This window comes from Opisthocomus hoazin, chromosome 9 (assembly GCF_030867145.1).
Source record: "Opisthocomus hoazin isolate bOpiHoa1 chromosome 9, bOpiHoa1.hap1, whole genome shotgun sequence".
Taxonomy (NCBI): domain Eukaryota; kingdom Metazoa; phylum Chordata; class Aves; order Opisthocomiformes; family Opisthocomidae; genus Opisthocomus; species Opisthocomus hoazin.
The window spans coordinates 21,573,625-21,597,300 of NC_134422.1; the positions used below are offsets into that span (position 1 = coordinate 21,573,625).

General features: G+C 41.1%; 2 protein-coding genes across 7 annotated transcripts in view; both read left to right on the forward strand.

Moving 5' to 3' along the window:
* The window catches only part of LOC104329051 (sodium channel protein type 2 subunit alpha), a 78,767-nt gene extending 73,388 nt beyond the window's left edge, over positions 1–5,379 (forward strand). For all 5 annotated transcript variants that reach the window (XM_075430562.1, XM_075430565.1, XM_075430560.1 and 2 more), the window contains exons 26-27: positions 461–731; positions 2,042–5,379. In XM_075430562.1, the coding sequence (XP_075286677.1) occupies positions 461–731; positions 2,042–3,237 (1,467 nt within the window). In that variant the 3' untranslated portion in view covers positions 3,238–5,379. The remainder of the gene's footprint in view (positions 1–460; positions 732–2,041) is intronic.
* Positions 5,380–7,553: 2,174 nt separating this feature from the next.
* Positions 7,554–23,676, forward strand: part of CSRNP3 (cysteine and serine rich nuclear protein 3) — a 110,533-nt gene continuing 94,410 nt past the window's right edge. The window contains exon 1 of one of the 2 annotated variants that reach the window (XM_075430569.1): positions 7,554–7,624. The gene's annotated coding sequence lies outside the window, so the exon portion shown is untranslated. Of the gene's footprint in view, positions 7,625–7,711; positions 7,784–23,676 lie in introns of those variants that run through there. The other variant, XM_075430568.1, reaches the window with a different exon arrangement.

The following is a 23,676-nucleotide window of genomic DNA, read 5'->3' on the forward strand; positions in this document are numbered from 1 at the left end:
AAATGCAAGATATTGTTTTAAAGGTTATTTTGGTAGCATGAAGAGGTTGAACTCAGGCACTGAAAACTTTGTAAGTTCTCTGGCAAATGAAGTTCTCTCAGCCCGCTTGCATCTACCCCGTGCTTAGTATTTTTCAAATTTTGCCAAGCTAAGCTTAGTTAGTACTCTGTGTCACAAAAGGTTACAGTGAACTGGTCCAGGGTGGTAAAGTCTCCTTTGCGTCTTTAAAAAAATGCACCATGCTTATTTTGAAATCATCCCTTTAATGCTTACAAACACAGTGGCTGCATTTTTATTTAATTTGTGTTTACATGTACAAACTGGAAAATTCATCCAGATGGAGGACTTCATGGAAGACATGAAATTCCATTCATACTAGATTTGAATATTTTGTAGAAATTTCAAAAAAGAAATTTTACCCAATGCATATCATAATGAATCTTATTTTTTCCCCTCCTAGAACAAATTCCAAGGCATGGTCTTTGATTTCGTAACCAAACAAGCATTTGATATCAGTATCATGATACTTATCTGCCTTAACATGGTCACAATGATGGTAGAAACAGATGATCAGAGTGAAGACATGGAAAACATTTTATATTGGATTAACCTGGTGTTTATTGTACTTTTCACTGGAGAATGTGTCCTGAAATTGATTTCACTTCGCCATTACTACTTTACTATAGGCTGGAATATTTTTGATTTTGTGGTTGTCATTCTCTCCATAGTAGGTAAGAGCAATTCATTTTTATGAAATGGCTAATTCTGTGGGAACTGAAACATTTTTGGCATGTAAAGTCTCTTTATATTTTGGTTCAACACTGTCACTAGAAAGTCTGACTACAATTTTTCTTTCTTCTGATTTCATATTGTCCATAAAATAACTAAACACCATGGTAAGAAATTTGTTAGCAATAGGTTTCATACAGTCTCACTTTTCTATTAGTTGAAATTAGATTTTTATTCTGAACTCAGTAGAAAGTCCTCAGCATAGAAACAAACACACATGTGAAAGGCAATTTTAATATAAACTAACAGTGGCAGTTGCAGGAAAAGAGTCCAGCAGTCCAAAATCCAAGAGCAAAATCTGTGTGGGACTGTTGTTAGGCTAGCATGCAAGCACCCCAGACAGCAGTGTAAAACCCTCAGCCCACTTCAGGGTTTTGTTTGATCCTGAGAGGTTTTATGCCTGAGCTCGAGTGAGCCGCCAGAGAAGCAAAGCTGAAGCAGATGTAGTAATAAATACATGGCTCCACTAATCTTTGCTTTGTCTAGAGCAGAAAACCTGAAAGAACTTGAGTAAAAATTCTGCCATTTTAACTTCTCAGAACTCCTTAACATGCAAATTAATTTTGCCATTTTTTTATGGAAACAGGATGTAGTTATTCTTCTGCTTTGAGGCACGTACTATAATGTTCAATTCTTCTACTCTTCAGTGAGTTCTAAGAAGCCTTTTTATTATCAGTTTGTTTATGTTTGGAATTGCTGTGTCATTTATACTAAACTTGTGGTCACGTTATTTCACGTGTGATTAAGAATTTGCAGTTCTCTTCAAACGTATGTATTTTCTTTGAATACCATAACTTGATTACACGGTATTTTAATACTACTATAAATATGATCTTTCTTCAGATTAACTGAGATCATTTTGTTACAGTTAAACAGAAAGCTATTCTTCTGGTCTCAGCATTTGCTAGTCTACATATACTAGGTATCAGTTTGTCCTATAAAAGATTGATGTGTATTTCTGTGACTGTTTGCATATGTAGTCATACAGTTAATACTTAGAAATGTCATTGATGCAGTTTTTCATTACCCTGCAGATTACTTCAGAATTTCTTTCGGGATTTATGTGTTTCCAAAGCATACCAGACTGTAAAAGTTTTGTAAAAACAACTGAATGGCTAATTTCAAAAATCTGTTTAAATATCCTATTCTTCTTAAAGTTATTGAACATCTTACAATGTTTGTAAGATAAACCTTCAGCAGTGTTTTTTCAATGTGATAATATTCTTCACTAATTTAACTTGGTTTTCAACAGGTATGTTCTTAGCGGAGATGATTGAGAAATATTTTGTATCCCCTACGCTATTCAGAGTCATCCGACTTGCCAGAATCGGTCGAATCCTGCGTCTCATTAAAGGCGCTAAGGGAATCCGCACTCTGCTTTTTGCTTTGATGATGTCCCTTCCGGCTTTGTTCAACATCGGCCTGCTGCTGTTCCTGGTCATGTTTATCTATGCGATATTTGGCATGTCCAACTTTGCCTATGTTAAGAGGGAAGTTGGGATTGATGACATGTTCAACTTTGAAACGTTTGGCAACAGCATGATCTGCCTGTTTCAAATTACCACATCTGCTGGCTGGGATGGTTTGCTAGCCCCAATCCTTAACAGTGGGGAGCCAGACTGTGACCCCCATAAAGATCATCCAGGGAGCTCTGTGAAAGGCGACTGCGGCAACCCTTCCGTTGGGATTTTCTTCTTTGTCAGCTACATTATCATATCATTTCTGGTAGTGGTGAACATGTACATTGCTGTCATTTTGGAGAACTTCAGTGTGGCCACTGAAGAAAGCGCTGAACCCTTGAGCGAGGATGACTTTGAGATGTTCTATGAAGTCTGGGAGAAGTTTGATCCTGATGCAACACAATTCATAGAGTTCAGTAAGCTGTCAGATTTTGCAGCTTCGTTAGATCCTCCTCTTCTGATAGCAAAACCAAACAAAGTCCAGCTCATTGCAATGGATCTGCCCATGGTAAGCGGTGACAGAATTCACTGCCTTGACATCTTGTTTGCTTTCACAAAGCGTGTTTTGGGGGAGAGTGGGGAGATGGACGCCCTCAGAATACAGATGGAAGATCGGTTTATGGCAGCCAATCCTTCTAAAGTCTCCTACGAACCAATTACAACCACATTAAAGCGAAAACAGGAGGAGGTATCTGCTGTCATTATTCAGCGTGCTTTCAGACGTCATCTTTTACGGCAAAAAGTCAAAAAAGTTTCATGTATATTTAATCAGGATAAAGGTAAAGATGAGGATGATCTGCCCACAAAAGAAGATATAATTATGGATAAGCTAAATGAGAACTCCACCCCAGAAAAAACAGATATGACCCCATCCACAACCTCCCCACCATCCTATGACAGTGTAACAAAGCCAGACAAGGACAAATATGAAAAAGACAAATCAGAAAAAGAAGATAAAGGTAAAGACAGCAGGGAAAGCAAAAAGTAACACAGAATTCTGTTTTTGATAAACTGTTCACAGCCTGAGAAAGTATGTATTGTGTCGACAGGACTCCCGTGGGAGGTACATGCCAAACTGACAGTTTTTACATATATAAATATATATATAATTATATATATTATATATAAAAGGTCAGTGCCTATAACAAGACAGTGACCCCTCGTCATCAAACTGCAACTCTGTAAAACAGGGTAACATCTTGACAGGAGGTTGTTGTTTTTATTACCAGCTGACACTGCTGAAGAGAAGATAAAATGGCCAGTCAGACTGTAGGGACCAGTTAAAAAAAAAGGTGCGAACCTATGAATCTCTGTGTTTAAGATGAAACACACAGTACAAAAATTGTATCCACTGTTTGCATTTCAACAGCCACATTTGCCATATTTTTACAAAAAATCAGTGTTGGTGAACTTATCATTTTTTAATTCACAGGTTGTTTACTATTATATGTGACTATTTTTGTAAATGGGTTTTATGTTGGGGCAGGGGGTATGAGAACCAGGTGTTCTACTCTCGGATTCTCTATAATGTACAGACAGAAGTGATTTGCATGAAGGCATGCTGCACTGGTAGTTCATGCATGGAAAAACATGACGTCGCACAAAGCAGCAGAGTCTGACTCCTTCCATGTTTCAGGGTGGCTCTATATTTTGAGGTGCTTAATAACAGTATCCATCAAATATCTCATCCAGACAAATCTTAATGTGCCTGTAAAGTCCCATAGAGTCTACAATAACAGAACAGATGTTTTATTTTTTCATAAGTCATTTAATTGTAGTTGAACGAACTCTGCATAGAAGATTTACTGAGGGACGTAGAGTCCATTTTTAAGTACTCTTCTGTAGAAAACGGCTTACCTGAACTTGGGAAATTGAATTTACCAAAAACCCGCAAAACTTAAGAGTTATGAAGTTGTTCTGCTTCACCCTGCAGTATCGTTTAGCCATCTTCTGCTCTCAGCAAGGTTGACATTGTATGTGTTGATTAAAAAAGTACCGTCTGTGTAAATAGTTATTTTATCCTGTGGTGCATGTTTGAGCAAACAAATAATGACCTGTGCACAATATTTATTGCATCAAATATGTACCACAATAAGTGTAGTTTGCAAGTTTTCAACAGCTAATATGAAGTATTCTGTACCATTATAGATAGTTTGGAAGCTATCACTGATGCATGTTTATCTTGCCTTTGCTGCTGTAATTTTACTCCTTCCACTGTTAAAAGTCTAATATGGGAAGCCGTATCTCAGTGGTTAAGTGAAACAACTTGTTCAATCGGTCATCATTCTTTCATGACATCAAGCAATAGTTTGCAGCTATTTAAGAGCTTCTTGCTTTGCATTCTGAAATTTTAAGTGACTACTGTACGGTGCATAGTCAGACTGTACAGGATATGTTGCAAACTGCTTGATCTGTTGAAAAATACATGGATAGAATTTTCTAAGAAAATATAAATATTGTAAAAAATACCATTTTATTTTATTTTTCAGCATTTTGTACATAAAATAAGAAATGAGAATTATCTTCAGGTTGATGTCACGGTCACTTTTGTTACTTTCTATTCATAGCACTTTTTAATTCAAGAACTTCACAAAATAAGAAACAAAGTAAAGAATGGGGTAGCTTTAGGTTTCTGCTTTTTTATTAGTACTGTATTTTTGCACACATTTTAATGTGAAATAAGTTTCAAACTGAGTCCAAAATGCACTTGCTTCCAAATAGACATAACTTGTAATTGAAATGTGGTGGGGAAGATTTGTTTAAAATTCTAGCACTGCCTGCATCAGAAGTTTCAAGGTAGTCTTTTTATTCATGAAATCTTTACCAGTGTTTGTTTACATAGACTATTCTTATTCTTGTTGATTCATGCTGCACTAGAACTGTTCTAAATATAATATGGGATCCACAATGTTTTTTTTCCACAGGAATTAAATAGGAGACTTGTATAATTGATCACATCAGGACATTTTGTGTTTCCTACACAAGCAAAAATTCGATGTTGACTCCTCCTTTTACAAAAATATTGACTTGTGTGTTGGTGAACTGCATGCAGGAAAATGCTATTACCATAAAAAACAGTAAACCACATTACAGTTGAGCCAAAAGAATAAAGACTTCATTTTTTATTGTATTTAATTGTTCTGTCTTTGTTTTTATCATGAAAAACTATTGGCTATCAAGAGGTGCTATGAAAGCAAAATGTGAATATATAAAATGTTAGAAATAAGGAGTGGTGATTAAAACCCATTGTAAGAATAGGTTTGCGAAAAGTTAAACATTGAAGCTGTGTGCTTTCAGAAACATCTTTAATATGATTTGCATTTGCACTCTTCAGGTTATTAATCCTATTTAAAACTATTCTATAGTAGGATAAAGTTTATGTGTACATGATGCTTAAACCTCTTTCTCATGTCAGGTATACTGAGACAACTGGAAAGACAGATGTTAAAGAAACTATCTAGCTATTAAGGCTGCAAACCAGTATGCATAATTTCAATGATATTTTACATCTGAAGTGAAGAATTATCTTTGTTTCAGAAGAAAAATTTTGTTTGCTACATGGTTTGTAAAATATTTATAGTTTATTATTTTGCTTTAAGCCATGAGGGGTAGAAGTCAGCAGAAACTTTGCTAGTAGTTTTGGTAAAGCATCGATTTCATAGGGTTTTTTTAAACCTAAGGGGCTGAATGCAATTATAATGTGAAAAATACTATAATGTTAAACTTCTGTGGTGAATTTACAGACAGTACTTTTCACTTTCAGGGAGCTGGCGTACACATCGAGTGAGGCATACACGCCTGTGGGAGGGCTGATAGCAGAGTGCAGAAGCTAGGTGCAGGACAGGCATTACCAGAGCGGTGGCAGTGGAACTGAGAAGAGTTTTGAACTTGCGGGGAAATACAAGCATTCACTGGGTCAGTCGTGTCATGCAAATTACCTAATCTATCTCCACTTTACAGAATCCTTCATGAGATGCTTGGAACTATGTTGAAAAAATGACTGGTGTCACAGTGTTTTATTTGCCCCTAGCAGGGCTTCCTATACTTCGAGACACAAAGCAGGTTCCTGTTGGACTGAAGGACAAGAAGTTGTCATTAGGCTTTCTTTTGACTACGACATACAACTATCTTCTCAATGCATTAAAAGGAGATTTCATTTACATTGTTGCAAAATCATCTCTGATCCTGTAAAACATGCTGAAATGGGTTCTGGATAAAATCGCATTTGTTACACTGAAAGCAGCAGAGCCAAATTTTTAGTGGCAATGACATCAGTGTTATTTGTAAAAAGAAATTATCCCAGTTTTAAATGTAAATTAACGCCTTAAAGTTAGGTTGGAAACACTGAACAACTTACAAGCTAAGGAAAACATGCACGAACGCTGATAACCATCATCGCTCCGGAGTACAGGGACAGCCAGACGGACCCAGCCCCGTACGTGGTGTGTAGGTCCTAGCTTTGGGTGAGGGCCCCAGACCCGGAGAAATGCTTCCAAGCGGAGCAGTGGGACGGTGCTCTTCACCTCTTCTCTACAGCTTTCAGCCACGAATGGTTTGTTGAGATTGCTCACCCCAAAAATGGGTATCGTGATAGTAATGTAGCAAGCTCTCAGGCCCCATTGTGGCAGTTCGATTTTTTTACCTCCGACTATGAAAAAACGGTTGTCAGGGCAGGGTCTGAGATCCGAAGAGGTGAGAGGGTCTGAAATTCTGCAATTCAAGGACCAAAGTGAGGGCTGGCTGGTTGGCTTTGTGAAGGGAACAGTATCGGAGAAAATGCCGATACATACATTTGTATGAATTGGACCATTCAGAAAATAATCAGTGCGCTTCTTGCGGGGATTTATACTGAACTGAAGACTAGTGCAATTAAAAAAACATAATTAACTAGCAGGCAAGTATGTTTTTGCTTGGTCGTGTCCCCCCCTTTTCTTTCTCTCTTTCATGCAGCCGTAGAGTTACTGAAAGCACACGCCGGCACTCTGAGCACGCACGGCTTTCCCCACCGCAGCAGCCCCTGCGTTTGGCCCACCCCGAGGGACCCCGCTCCCCCCGCGGCAGTGGGGGCCGCAGGAGGCCGCGCCACCCCGTCCCTCGCTGCTGTTCACGAAGCCGCAGCAGCGCTCCGTGAGGCCGCGTCCCCGCAGGCCGCCTGCCCCAGCCAGGAGCGGCCCCGGCGCTGCCCGCCGGGCTCTGCGCTGCCTCCCGGCCCGCCGCTCCCGCGGCCCTGCGCCGCCCCGCCCCGCCCACTCCTCCGGCCGGGCGGCGAGCGCGGCGCGGCTGGGGCGGCGGCTGGGGGCCGCCTCCCGCGCGGGCAGGTGGCGGCCGCCTGCTCTCAGCCTCGGGCCCGCCCGCTCTGCGGCCGCCGCGGGCAGGTGAGGGGAGCGCGGGGCAGCGCGGGCCGGAGGCGGGCGGCGCGGGGCGGGGCGCCGGCAGGCCGGGGGGTGCCGGGTGCCTCGGGGAGGCGGCCCCGGCCCAACGGCTGGCGAGGGCGGCCCAGAAGGTGGCGAGCGGCGGCCGCGGCCCGGCGGCAGGTGAGGGCGGCCGGGGCGGGGCAGCGGCCTTCGGGAGCCGCTGCTCGGTGTCGCCCAGCCTCGGAGCTCGGCGGGCGCCGCTTGCAGGGCCGGCCGCTGGCGATGGAGGGCAGCGGGCCAGGCGCGGCCGTTACTCGCGTTATTCCTGACGGCCAGCGGAGGACCGGCTCGCCGAGGCGGTGGCGGGATTAGCTGAAATACCGGTTCTTCAGGCGCTGTGGAGCGAAGAGGCGCCCGCTGTTAGCCCAGGAGCCGGGGGCTTCTTCCTGGGGAGAGAGCAAACTCCGCCAGTGCGCGGGGTCGTCAGGTGCCCAGCGAGGGCAGCGGTCCGCAGATCGAAGACTTACTGGATCCTCGCCTATCCCGACCGCCCTTCCTGGTGTCCCTGACGCCTGAGGCGGGAGGCGAGGAGGCCTGCGGCACCCCTGTAGGCTCCGTGGGTTCCAGCCGGCCCCTTGGCTCCCGGCTGTGCCGAGCGGCTCAGAGCCCCTTGGTGCGCATGCAGGCCCGCCGGGCTGTGCGGGGCTGGGGAAGGGGAGCGCTGGCCTGAGGGTGGTGTCCAGGCCCGCCCGCCACACTGCACGGGCGGTGGCAGAGCCGTGCGAGGGCGGCTGGTGATAGCCGGCGTAGCCGCAGCTGTCTGCTGGGATAGCGGGATAAATGGGAGACGTTTCACGGGGTTTCTGCGCATGTTGTGGTTCTGGATAAATCCTCTGCTGCCGCAAGACTGTGCTCGTCCTGTGTGAGAAACTGTGCCCTGAATCTGCTGAAGCGCGGCGAGCTGGAGCAGCAGATACCACCAGCCGTTTCTTTGCCTGAAACACCTTCTGGTGTATGTAGGCGGGAAGGACAAACTGCTGGGCAGGGGCAGTGGCTGGCACAGGCTCCTGCAGCTGGAGGACAGACAGGTTGCTCCCAGATGAGAGACAAGCTCAGTTTCCCCTGTTCTTCCGTTCAGCTCTGAGAAGTCTGTAAATTTTGATATCTTTACTCTGGGAACTGGTAAAGTAAATAAAGACACAAGGGCAAAGATGCGAGAGTGGCATACCCTAGGGTGACTGCAGGACCACTTCTGTGCTGTTCAGTCTTGTCAGAGGAAAGCAAGCTTTGGTAATCATGATCTCTAAAATACTGCTTTTAAAAATCGACTCTAAGGAAGGGTCTGCTCCTTCTGTGTGCCTGTTCTTGTCTGTGGTTTTTGTTTTAATATGTTATTTTTGTGTTTATTGTGTGGAGCATAGTTCAGGCCAGCCCAGCAACGTACCTCACTAGTTGAGGGCCAGTCACTAAAAATCTCATTTCTCATTTGTTTAAGATAGAGAATGTAATAAAGAGCAGCAGAACCAGAGAACTCGGAGAAATTGTTTCTATTTGTCTTTGTGACTAAATATCCTTTATTTTAAAAAGTTCTTGGGTATCTTGGCTCTTTAGATCTATCTCACTTTTGTGATGAAATAAACAGAACTTTCTGCAGTGTGTGGTGTAAGCTTGGCTGAACCTAGAGAAAATCATTTGTGACTTGAGTTAGGTGGTCTCGGAGTTCTGGAATAGAAAGCACTTGAATGCTCCTGAGAAGTGTTTGCAGCATGCCCTGTTACCTTACTGGGAACTTATCGCTGTTACATGTCTTGTGCCTTAGTGTTTAAATTTTAGATGCTGTCAGGGCTTTCTAATGACAATTTAAAATGATTTCCTGCCTTTGTGATTGCATAGAAACGGCTGAGGGGGAAACAAGCCGTAAACAACTGCAGGAGGTGCAATTGTGTTGTTATAACACACATCCACTATTGTAAATTGTTGTACTTCGGAAACAGATGGCCTTGTAGAGAGGCTACAGACCAGAAGATGGCCTGGTTTGGCGCGTGTCACGTGGGTGGGACAGTAGGAGAAGCAGCAGTTTGCTTCAGCCGCAGCCAGATGTGGCAGCATGGACGTAATACATCGATCTGCTCCCTCAGAGCGGGGAGCAGGGTGAATGGGGCTGAACTGTGGTTGGGTTTCTTCTCTACTGGTGGTTGATGGTGACGATTTAGAGAAACGGTGAGCTGGAGGAAAAGGAGCGTTGGGTGTCCCTGGCAGTGACGACATCTGCTTGACATCTGTATGAATCTGAGAAAGGCAGAGCATCCCTGTTACTGAAATAATGACTCATCAGGTAGATGCAGTCTTAAGTGAAGGACTGATATATGCAGATAAAATGAGCTACAATGTTAAATATTTTCATGTGTTTCTTACTGTTTGTGGTATACTTTGTATTATATTAGTTAATTTCTTACTCCACTGCCCTTTCTCCTCACCAGTCAATTCTGAGGAAAAGGCACTTCTATTTTTGCTAGTTCTAAAAACTTGTCAAATGAATAATGCCACACTGTTATGAATATAAAATTTTACCTTTAAAAGTATTGTGCACTTAACTCTTTCACTTTGTTGTTGTAAATTGCTTGACTTCTTGAGCCTAATTTAAATATACTTGCAATTTTTGCAAGCCATAATTAAGATGCAGGTATCCCCCCAACCACTATCGTCCTGTTTACTGTATGGCTTTGACAGGGAAAAAAAAGCCTGTTGCATTTCCCAGGTGAGCAGGCTCTCCCCTGGCAGTGCCTCTCATTACTCTGTCTGTCCTTGGTTATTGGATGATGTGTCCAAGCCTGTCAGAAGACCTGAGAGTTCCATGCCAGGCTCTGCAGGCTCGGTCAAAAAGGAGAGTGGGCACGGCTAAGCTGTAGGTAGCTGTGCTCTGGGAGGGAGGTTAATCAAAACCAGTTGGTTCCAGTGGTGCTACCTTCTGTGTAATGTGCTGTCTGATAAGCAGCTGTTGTTAGATAAAAAAGTATGTATTTCAGAACAGATAAAAAAGAATATATTTGCTGATCAATGGTTCTGCAGAGCCATCTGGAACCATGAACCATTCTGCAGGTAAGACTTGTACTTCATTTTCAAGGTTTCTTTTTAAAGGAGTTTGTCGTAATCTGATACTTCAGTAGTTATAATGTTAAAAGAAAAATGTGTTTTGTTAAAAGAAAAACATATATAAAATATATACTGAGACTGCTTTGACATGCAAAAGCAATTTTTTGCAAATACTGTTCTGCAAAACTGTTTCTCCAGGGTTCTTCCCCACTTCGTTGTTGTGTTACAAACCAGCACATGGCCTAGAGGTGCCAGCATTTTTACAGCATTTCTATGTAGTACTTTTCACATGGTGTTCTCAAGACATTTTATATCCTATACATATTTGACAGGAAAATAAATCTAGTACCTCTGTGAGATTATAATGGGGTGCTGAAAAGGGTACATTTGATAGTATGAATTCCATGGTATTACATGGATCCTTTGATCAGCGTGGTGGTTTTTTTTTCACACTTCTGGGAACTGTTTGTGTTCAGGTGGGAAGTGCATGACTCTAGGTTTGACACTGATTTTTCACTTTGCTTTGAAGTGCCAACAGCTTTCTCAAAAGGCATAGTATTCTATTTTAGAAATCAAACGTTACTTTTTGTTACCTGGTAACAACATAGATACAAAGGGCAAATTGCATGTATAACTAACCTTCAAATATTGTTTTGAACAATTGTGTTATAAATCTTGCTTTATATAGTCTGTCTTAGGCAGTATTCTTTTTTTTGTGCTTCTCATCAAGTGCTTTAGTGTTTGTTTTTGTTTTTTTTTTTTAAGATCGGTTTGTTGTCCTATGTGTACATTGACTGAGCAATGTAAATCATTAGTGCACACTTTGTACCTAGTATATCTGGAAAAGACATACATACAAGTTGGTATTCTTGCATTGCATATAGTGCATCTTCAACACTAATTTGCTTACCTTAGTTTGTATAAACTATATATATATATATGAGAGCAGGTTTTAGTGAAAATTTGCAAAAAGATTGGGGAAGGAGAGTTTGGAAGTAAGATTTGAGGAAGCATTTTGTTTTCAGGTTGAAAATACCTAAGCATTTTTGATGTGAAAACCTGGACTACTGGTAATTTCCCAGCAGACATGTTCCTGTTATAGCCTTGCGATGTCATGACTAGCTTTTTTTGCAGTTCCCATGGCAACGAGGATTTTTGATCTGCAAAGCAGAATGCTGTATATGGTTTGAGGGGGTATAAATTTTCTTTATTACAGAAGAAATTTTGATCCATGAAAGCTGATCAGGCACCCTGCTGTCCCCTCCTTCTGACCCTCTCCTTAATAATCTGTGTTTTGCCCCTAAGATTAAATGTAAATATGAATTCCTATTTGACAAGAATACAGTTAACTGTTCTAATTTTTGACATAGTATAAGAGATGGTGGAAAACTGTGAAGGCTTACTGTAGTGATAGCATGGCAAACGTGTCATCTTCCAGGCGGAGTCTTGACAAACAGGAGATTGTTGTATATGCATATAAATTTGTATGTGCGTATAAAAAGTAATGAGTTAAAGTTGCTCAGGATTTGCACTGGCTTCTGCTAATGTTTACTTTTGCTAGGACTTGTTTCCAAGATGCATTCATAAAATACTTACTTTTTAAGTGGACTTACACATTTTAACTAAAGAATTTCAAAATACTGCACCTGATTCACAAACTAAAATTTGTTAACAGTGACAGTAATCTTGTGTGGTGTTGTGTGTGTGTCTCTCCTTCTCAGAGGCTACATGGGAGTGATGGGGTGTTTGCAATGTATCCCGAACCAAATAGTTACAGGAGAAGCCTTGATAGAGTAACTGTGCTTAGGACATTGGTCTTTGGTTTTTTTTCTAAATTGGATAGGTTTTCTGTGCTGTTGTTGGTTTTGTTTTTGAGCACTTGTTCCAAAAAAAGAAGCCAATTCAGAGCTGTAAAGTTGCCTACGCACCCCTGTTAGTTTCTTTTCTTTTTTTTTGGTGGCTTTTTTTTCTTTTGTTGAAGAAGAAAATGAGAATCATGTAGTTACTGAAACAAACAGCATAGGTAAACTAGGAAATTACTGTTTTAAGTTTTAAAAGCCCTTGAATAGTACCACTAAGGCAGATATCTTCATAACACCTGACAGGCAATTTAGAGATGCATTAAAAACAAGTTTAGAAAGTAAAGTCTGCTGCCAGTGGCCTGCTGGTCTTCATGTGGTTGGGCTGGGAGACACCCTGCCACCGTCACCACACATACACATGTAGGCTTATTATGGAATCATGAAAATGGAAGAACACCGCATTGGTCTCTGCAACTGAAGCTGCTCATCCAAAGACGTGCAGTTCTGCTGGAGAGGTGTTGTACAGGAGTAGGGCAACCTAGTACTGAGGTAATAACTTCATCCAAACACCCGTTTGTAAAAGATTTTTCAGTGGTGCAATCACCTGTCTATGTCATGGATGTGACGAAATAACTTACATGTACAGGAGAGAGAAACTGAGTTTCACACCCATACCCAGGCTTGAATACCCAGGAGGCATTGAAGTGTGCGACGATACCAATTTGTTCAAGTGAAACTAGGAGTTCTGAAAGGACTAATTTTTTTTTTTTCTGCTTCCGCCTCCCCCCCCCCCCACTGGCCTGCTGGGAGATGGGTTGCCCACGGTAGGTGCGTGTGGTGTAGACCTCTGTGTCACCCTTCTCATGAAGAGCAACTTTCAAATCAGTTCAGTGCTAATGTTGGAAAAAAGCTTATGGCCTGCAGTAGTGTCCCATTCAGAATGCTGTGTGTGATGCTGGAGCATCTTTATGTTTGGGAATTCAAGAAAATTGAGGTATGAAAACTGGAATTTTGAACATGGGTCTGGAAAAGTTTACAGTGAGTGGTAGCATCTGGCAGTGTATTGCATACCACCTCCTCCCCACCTTCCAGCACAACCTTAACCCATCTCTAAGAGCTTGAAGGTTTATTTTGTTTTTTCTTTCTCTGGCTTTGCTCATAATGCTAGGCAGGACAGTTTTTCACGGGTCCACTGCTCCCTGAGAATTCAAGAGAAAAGATCGTTGCTAGCTTGGGCTTTTTGCTTGAGAAATGTGCAAAGTTTAGGAGAAGGGATCCCTTAAATACAGTTAAAGAGTAAGAAGAGTTGTGAGTTGCAGTGTTGGGTATTTTGCGTTGTGTATGGAGAGGGTGTGGGGCTGGTGATCTGGGTGAAGCTGGATGAATAGGTCAAACAGCTAGCTTCTGCATCTCTGTTGAGATGCATGAGGAGGGGTGACAATGCGATGACATAATCGCTGACCCCAGATTGTTCTCAGCGATAAATCCTCTGGCTGCAGTCTCCACTGTTCCTCAGCATGTGCCATTCGCGTTTAAGGGCTTTTCAGATCATCCCCATCACCATCTGCTGCACAATGGAGACAAAACAGTTGTGCTGTGTGTGGAGCCAGCTGACTCCCAGAGTGGAGGTCTGCAGAATACATCTCCTCCCTACGAATGCGTTTGTCTGGTTGGGCCCGGTGACATCCTGTGCGCTAGTCGCTAGGTTGTCCTTACCGACAAAAAATGATACGAGGTCATGACTAATTTACAGGGACATATGCGCTTTCTGAGCAGGTCAAATACTGCATACTATATGTGTGTTATGCTCGTGTACCAGAAATGCCGCACATTCTAATGTCTCTCTAATGAGACAACGGGAAGCATAGTCCATATGTAAAACATCTTGTCAGCATGAATATATTGGTAACATTTGTCCTGCATGGGCAATGAGAAGCAATGGGATTTCTTAACTGGAAGTATTCACTAGGTGTCAGTGCATGATCACACCGAACTGATGTTCTCCCCGAGAAGTTCTTTGATGGTTGTGGTACCTGCCTTATGAACGGGGATTTTAAAGAAAATTCCTACTTCTGTCTCCAGAATGTAGTGTGGATTAAATTTAAGTATAACTAATGATTAAAATTAATTAATTCAGTCTTGTTTTTAGGAGCAGTCTGAAAAGAAAACTGATTTAAAAAAACCCAACACATTTTGTGCTCAATAAAGGTAATTTAAAGACTTGGAATAGCCCCTGTGTTGATCATTATCCGGCTTTCTTGTCCATAGCTGGTATGTTACTGATCAGACGCTCTAAGTGATACTGCTGCTGATCCTGGATGCAACGCAAAATTCCTATTAAGATGAGGAAAAATTACAGTTTCATAGAGATACATTATCTGTAACATGCACACATTCACTTCATTATTTGCAAAACTATTGTTTTCCTTAAGCGATGTAAAAGATCAAGCCTGTAAATGTCAGTCAAAGTGGAGAAAACCCTCATGAATATAGCTAAGAAAATCTTCTTGTTCTCTTGCCATATTGTGTCACTAGAATGAAATATGATGTTTATTACAATATTTTGTATTACTTGCATCTCAATATTAGATTTTTTTTTTAAAGCAGATTTAAATTCATAATATTTAGCCTAGTTTTAATGATGGATGATTAGGGAATGTATCTTTTCAATCTGTATAGAGCAATCAGCATTCATCTAGAATTTTAAATTGTTACAAAATGTTTTTTTCTGTCTTGTATGTGAAGAACTGTACATTAGTAGGTTAAAATAGCAAAAATAGTAATTTACGTGATAAATGCAAATATTTTATATGGCTTTTCTATATCTTCCCATTCCTACTGAACTTTTCCTGTTATATGTTAATCCAAAGCACTTAGTGAACAGTAAAAACATTTAGATGTTACCCTTTTATATCTAATCTATTTACAAGTGAGGCCTTTTTTAGCGCAGTTTGCTGGTACCCTAGAGGGAAGTGTTAATACTCATGCTGATAGATAAGAAAAGTTAGTCTGGTTACAAAGGCACATTATTTCACTTATGCTTAACACTGTATTGCTACATATTCAGTATGCAGCAGAAATACTGATGTGATTGTTTGATGGCCGACCTTTAGTATTTTCCCTATTGTAGCTGTGGTGCCTTCTTTGTTTATTCATACCACTTAACGGTCAGATAGGAACTATCTGATCATCAGACAAAGGCGTATTTCTTCCACCCCAGTGTCCCTCGAGTTACAACATGCAGTGACATTTAAGTACTGCATCTCTCACCATGGGAAGCAGCTACCTGCCTGGCCAGATTTTAAGACAAATTCTGATCGAGCTTGTATAAGAAGGTCCATAAGAGGTACGGTAGGAAGACTATAGAGATTAAAATAGACCGTTGTCTAACGTACACCTCTCTCTTACACAGGCATACTGAATATAAACACCTATAACAAGTTGTAAATCTAGGAGAGCTTGAGTGACTTCTCATTGCATATGACTATCTGTGTCTCTGAACATTGAATAAAAGCCCATTCTCCAGCTTCAATTGCTCATTAACTTCACCAGAATTATTATCTATTCACAGTGATGCAGAAGAGAGCAGATTCTGTCACTGTCTTAAAAATTGTTCCAAACTAAGGCTTAACAATTTATATAAAAGAAATGCTGATTTTCATTTTTAATAACAGCTTCAGGATTCTTCCAGGACCTCTCTTCAGAAGTTGATCTGTCTGAAAAGAGATCTCTCTGACCAGTGGCAAAATAATTATCTTCTGTTGTTTGACATGTCTTGAGAAATTTGTTTAAAATAATTCTTGTTGCTTGCTTTCTGTGGTCCTGCTTTTCATTGCCAGCCGTGACATTCTGTTGGTATGGTTCCTTTGAAGTTCATGATTCTGCTAAGCATTTTCTTGCTGGCCTACTGCTGTGCTGAAGGTGATTAAAAAGGCACTTGTAACTCAGGAAATCAATTTGATGGTTCTCTGCATCTACAACTTTTAAAGTAGCACATAGTGTGGTTTTAGCATAGAAAATAGAGCTTGTGTCTGTGCAAAATATGCGAAGAGAAATTCAGTCGTCCTTCATTTCACTGGAGTTTCCACCTTGATGAAATGGACATACAAACACAGTAGGATGTCGGAATTTCTGAGCCGCTTTAGAGTATAGGCAGCTGTATGTACTGAGAATCCAAAGTGCTGATCCCTCTTCTGTGGGGGGACTCTTAAAGTAATAGGATTTTCTCTTTTACCAATGATAGACGTGTACTTGTTTATTGTAGTTGAGAGCGCTTCCTAAGAAAGTGAGAGACTTGGTTACTGTTCTTTCCTCAGCCTGAAAGTGTTCAAATCCACCCCTGCATCTTCCAGAAATGTGCTATAATTGACAAGCTATAAAATAATTTGGAGAAGATGGTGCTAAGCAGGGGTCTGTCTTTCCTTTTGGGTGATACTGGACAAAAAGGGGTATAGCACTCTAACCTAATACTGGGTCATTTGGTTCTGTGGCGGGATACCTGCGCTTTCTTGTTCACAAGATTGCTTTGGAAATAGAGTCTAGGCTCCTGTTTCTTCCCAAGGGAGTGTTCTCTTCTAGAACTCTTTTGCAAATCTGTATGTGAGGGCACAGGTGGATTGTTTGCAGAACACTGTTCCCTTTGGTGTGGCTAAAGTTCACATCACTTGGGAAACAAGTACATTTTAATTTATCAGCAAAACTATGCATTGATATTTTGAACGCCACCTTAGCTATAACAGAGCAAAAAGGTAAATAATGACATTTTTTGTTGCAGGGAGCATGACAAATCAGCCACCCACTGAATTTCTGAAAAGACAACTGATCTTTCCGATAATTTCTGTAGGATTTTTTCCCTCCCCTTTTTTTAACAGCTCTGGTGCTTACAAGCTTTATATTTGTTTACTTTTCATTCAATAGCTTAATATAATGCTGTACTGATCATCTGTTAAGGTTAAAGATATTTAGTGTTTGTTGCATGTACAATGGTGAATTTTACCTTGAAGAGTCAACTAGGATTTTTTAAAAAATACATACTGGAAAAAACATAAATGAAACAGCAGTAGTATCGAAGGGCTGGTAAGTACTGGTTAGTTACATGTCCTTATGGACTGGACACGATTTCCTCAGATGTTCTCTTTCCCATTCTGTTCTGATGAGCTGTGCTTCGGCAGCACTGGGGAAAAACAGTGAAGATGATCAAGAGCAACAGTGCACAGCCTTTCTTAAAAGCATACATGGGGTAAAGGAGGAGCTCCTTCAAAGACTTCTGGAATTACATTTTGCCCAAGTGTATTTAAAAATGTAGTGCTTGTATTGGTAGAAATGTAAAGCAATGTTTTTTTTTAACCAGATACTAGTTTATTAAAAAGTGTATGTTTTATGCTTGCATAAGGTACTCGAGGACCAGATTCACCATTGGTCCCTTCTCTTTGACCACTGGTTGGCATATGGATATGCAGAAAATCCAGGGTGACTTTCAGATGTGAGTGTAAACTCGTGAGCTCTCTAGTAATGTGTGTGGACTGAGTGTGGGCAGTGTCCCAGTATTGGCTGTGCCCGAGCAGAAGGCTGCTTTTAAGTGAATGCGGCCGATGGGGGAGGCTGAGGACAGGGTAGCTGTAGAGTCGTGTATGAAGCTAGGCTGGGTGGAGAGAGCAGAAAGTTCTAGGGAAGAACACAGGAGGGCTAGGACACTGTGCAGATGGCTGAAATCAGGATTGTAGCACACAGGGCAAAATTTATCAAATATAAATTAAGTTAATTTTTAATTTTGGTCTTTGAAAAGTGAGAGATGCCCACAATCCTAACTTGGGGTCAGCATCAAACGTTTGGAGGAAATGTATTTTGTTATTATCCCTATTCTTAATGTTTTTCCACCTTTCCTGTCTGGATTAGATGTTTGTAACTAACTGCAGTATAGCTGTTTACGCTTAAAAAAGTCAACTTCACATGTTTATGGTTTTGGACTTTCTATTATGTTGTAGTACTCTCTGCAGTGAAGATTTCTGAAAGAACTACTAAAGACTATCAAAAAAGGAAAAATATTTTTGATATCTGTTTGTTATTTAATAAACTTCCAAGAATGTTTGAACACACCCACAAGTACATATGATCTCTCAAATCAAATTTGAAGCATTTTCTCTAAATGCAGGTTCAGTAACAACATCCGTGGGAATCAATTCCCATGAGCATTCCACTTAAACCATGCTTGCTTTTCAGTAGGAACTTTGATCCCATGACAGAAATATAGGTAATAGAGACTGAGGTTGTAGTTCCTTCATCAGTAAAATACCTTATTCATGGTCCTAAAAGGTGGGGGTGGGGGATGTATCTATTACTTTCCACATGTGGTCTTTGCTATTTATTAAAGTAATTATTAATAAAAGAAATAAACTCTGCAGGCAACCTGGGAAGCGTGGAAGCATTTTTTTCTTTCAGGCATCTTTATGCGTAGTTGCCAGCTAGGTCAGAACTGGCTTGACTCAAAATCAGCTTAAAGGTTTCAGCAAGTCAGTGCATTAGTAGAGGAAGAAGGAATATAAATAAAAGAAGAAACTCGTCTAACCTGCAAATTAAGCAGAAAGAAAAAGAACCCTGTTAATCTTTACTCGGCTGTGGTGACGAAGTAAGATCTCATAAGGCGCCTGTCATAGCAATGAAAAGTGGTATTCCTCCCTGACCTAGCTGTCACTCTGTGTCTGTGTTCCTTCCAAAAGGGGTGGTACCTCATCTTTTTTCTTACCATCCTGTGCCAGCATTATTCTCCTCACTGGAGCAGATATGGCTGAAAACCAAGAATTTTTTTTTACAGCTAATAAAAGCTGGGTTAGTAAACTTGTTCAGGTTTGATTAATTTTGCCTTTCAGTCATGAAGTCTAGATTATGGTTTAAAAGAAACTTGTTTTTAAAGTCTGATGTTTTAGGCTTGTGTACTGTTATTTATTTACGAGAAGTTGATTCCTGATTTTGGGAAGAACTTACCTGACTTTGTTGTTGGTATGTAAATAATTAGGATTAGAAATAATTTCCATGCTAGAAAGCTGCTTTGTAAGATAGTCACAGATGAATTAATGGAAATCCACATACACTCTTGTGCAGAAGTTCTTTGCTTACCTTTTCTCTCATTTGTGTCATTTAATATACGACTTTTGATTTCACCGAAGGCAGATGACTACTCTTGAGTTGATTCAAGGACTATAAGTGGATGTTGGTAAGTGGGTGGGAGTCTGAGGAAGTTGAAATTTATGTAACTTGCATTTCTGAGAGGTGAAAATTAGTCTGCTTTGAATACGTTCTCAATTTTGCCCTGAGATTTGTTCCCTCCTGGTACTATTTTCATGGAGGTTTCTGGTGGTTTTTTACACAAGCTATTTTTTTTTTTAAGAGGAAAGGAGAATTTGTTTTTATTTTGCTTGGGTTTTTTATCAAGGAATAAAGAAAAACTTGCCTGTTGTAACAGAGGTGCTGCAGTACTGTTTCTCTTCAAACTAAGGAAGGAACTAACGTGCTCTGCTTTCAGCCTTTTTTTTTTTAGTCCTTTGTTTTTCTTTTTTTCCTCTCACCATCTTAGAATAGTTTTTACAGCTCCTTGATTAGATGATTTCTCCGAAAGTAACATGTACTGAAGTGTCAGATCCACTGACCAGTATGTTCACTTTTTAGCATCCTTGTGTGCCATATAAAAAGTGCTTGGTTTGTTACTGTTTTAAACTGGAACAAACTCTGTTCAGCACAGCTGCTTCAGAGACAGCAGGGTCTTCTAGGTTTTATTAAAGAGTAAAAATGTATGAATGCTGTGGTAAAGTAATCCTATTCTTCTTTCCTGAAGCAGTTTTAAGTTTCAAACTATAGGGTGATGTGTTTTCATTGTGCATCGCCCATAATTATCCACCTTCTCCAACCTGAACAGTCATCCCTTCAGGCTTCATTAAATGCAGTCAGTAGGGCATTGAAGCCGATATAGCTTGTTGTATGGCTTCTGCATTTTAATACATTGCTGTTTCTGACTGCGGAGCTCTGGTTTGTTTAGAGACTCATGGAAAATATCACACACGTTCTGTTTGATAGCTTCTTGCTGTTTAAACCTCGGACTACTGGAATCCTACGTGCCTTGAGAGGTTTCTAAGGCTAGTAGATGATGGCATCTGTCCACCGCTTGTGAGAAAGAAAGCTCGATTCTCCATTTGTTTTCAGTCATAAATCATACATAATTTCCTTGCAATGACAGCAGCTTCAAATTAAGGAAAGCTTGGCGTGGATTTCATAATAAAACTTCAGTGGGTTCCAGTTCTTTTGACCCCGCCGGATTTTTCCAGTCTGCAGCCCTGAGTGCACACCAGTAAGTCATCCATAGTTCATTCGTCACTTTCTGCTTTTGTTCCTCTATTTGTGTTTACTCTGCGTGGAGACCATGCTGGCACATTTCTTAATGACACTGGCTACTGAGTTGCCACATGGAATTGGCAGTGGCTGTGAAATTCAGATAGTCTTGTTGCTGCCTTACAAGGTTGGTCCATCCGTCTTCAAGGATCTTTCCACAGACATGTAGGATGCTGAGAAAAAAGGTGTTACAATGTCTCTCTGCATTCAGGAGATCTAGTAGATCTAATGTGTGGCATGTGACATATCTTCCTTGGATCTTGCTAGCAGGATGGTGACTAAGATCCTTATTTCTAGACTACATGTGAGAAATTTGTTCTGACGTCCTAGTCACAATCTTTCAGGACAGTGATTATCCTGTAGAAGATCTGACTTCTTCCAGCGTTAATAGGTGAGCTGATAGCTCGCTTGCTCCTGAGCCAGACAGTAGCCACTATTTTTCTTAGGCAAATGCCTGATCTTGCGGCCAGTAGCCTGGTGAACAAACTGTTCACAGTCTCAGATGTTTGCCAGTAGCTTTCTCTAAGTATCAAACTCCACTCATGTCTTCCTCAAGCAGTATGTTAGAGCAGATCTCATGCTTGATAGAAGAGATCTACAGTCGCTGATTTCTAATGAAGGACTATGTGATCAACTACTACAAAGTTACACAACCTGCGGATAGCTACTGGGAGTCACACAGGGTGTGAATGCCCGTGTGGGTTGTCCAGTGGAGATCAAGAAAGATGTTACTTACCAGTAATGGGGTTCTTTGAGATATGTAAATCCACAAGTACCTTTTGCCCACAGCCATTGTTTCCCTTTCCTTCTCTCCTACCTGCAAAGATTTGCAGTTCAGAAGAAACTAAAATGGTGTGGAGGGTACTACCCAGTATCCTAAACACGAGAGCAGGCGGGAAATCAGCACATCCTATACTAGAAGGCAGAAAGAAAAAAGTGGTCTAGTTTTGAAGTGAACATACATGTGAATCATAGGGAACTACAGAGAGGAAAGTGATCTGAAAAACAGCTGCAAATGTTTTTTTATTTTACAAAACAAGAGTAAAAAAAGCGTAAGGCTTAAAGAGGAAGATAAGTGGACTACTGATACAGTGTACCAAGGGAGGGGAGTGGAACAATTAGCTCTGCTAAAGGAAGAAGCTGAAAGCAGATACCATGGGGAGGGTCATGTTTAGTTTTAGCAGTCTGTGTTATGAAATACAAGAGATTTGTTTGAGGTTCTAATTATTTCCTAAGCTGTGTCAATTCATCTTTACAATCAAGGTTGTCTAAAGTGTTAAGATAAACAATGGTTTTATTTGTTTTTTCCAGCATCCCTGAGTGTGGAAGTGTGTATGGTTTAATCCTCATCGTAAATAACTTGTACTATATGAGTGTCATTTTGCTTGTCTCCAGTGGGTCTGCACAGCACCTTTCAACTTTGTGTCCACCATAGCTTATCATTAACCCTGGAGCGGGAAGTTAAAATCTTGACTGATAAGCCTGGATGTTACAAAGAACTGTGAGTTGCAAATGAAACCTGAACCGGGTGTCATGAATTGTTTGTGATGAACCAAACCATGTCAGTACCTGCCTTCAGCCCTGATGCCATACTTATATAGATTTAGTCAAAGGACACTGGCAGTCTTGCAGTTTTATTTCAGCTTAGCTTTATTCTCGTAATTTACTCAGTCAGTACTGTTCTATGGTAAGGCAGAGTGGATTACTGAGATGTAATTTATACATACTTTCTAAACTTTCTCTCTGAAGCTTTTGTCAGGAAGGAAGTGATCCTGTAGCATATTATCCTTCCATAAAGGGATTGCCAAAAGAAGCTGGTTTCTTTGTATAGTTGGAGAAAATGGAAGCAAGTATTTTAGTAGCAACAGACATAATCAGGGAAAGGAGAAGTGAAGAAAGTCATTGCAGGAATCTGTTTCCTGATGAAGCCTTCCTTTTATCCAATGCAGTAGCTCTGGAGAAAAAAATTAAAGTGTATGTTGTGAGGAGTATTAAGTATAGAGAACGTAGAAAAAAGCTGAAATAGCCGAATGAGTATAAGCACACCCGCTGATCACGTGAGTCACAGAAGGGGCTAGGTACAAAGCAGGATTCAAAGAGGACCCAATTTCCCTTTCTCCATCTCTGTATATGTGTGATTAATTAGTCTAATAATAATAGCACTTCGGAGCACTATTGTTAAGACTTTGCAGGTGCTGGCTCCGGAAAGGGACAGTCCAGGCGCCGTGCCGGGGCAGCCAGGGCAGCCGGCGGCTGGGGAAGGGCAGGTGAGCCCCAAGCCGAGGGCGGCCCAACAGCGCTGGGCAGGCCAGGCCTGGGCACGGGCCGGCCTTGGGCCCCAGCAGCAGAGGGGAATGTCATACGTTTACAATGCATTTATCAAGTACATGACTTCAGTTAATTTTTGATGGACAAAGAGGGGCAAATTTCACCAGGGCTGTCAGCGTGTTATGTAGAACTCTGATGAAACTGGCAGTGCACAGGCACCGCTCTGTGGGGCAGGCCTGTGTGTGTGGCGCTTGGGGAGTGCGGGGAAACATCGGCCTGCTGAGTGAGAATCGTTTTTTGTAGCAAGGCTATTTGTGTTTTATTTTAGAAACGCTGACTGTATTGGAGTTGCTTCGTTCTGGAACCATTTTAGAGGTGTTGGGTTTTTTGTTGTTAATAACCTCCTTATTTCATAGTAGATTTTGCAAGACATTCCGATTTCCTTGTTTGTACTGCCCATTTCTCTGTCATTAGTTATTCTAAGAGTGCTTCAGGGCTGGAACAGTGTTGCATCTTGCATCTGTATTGAAA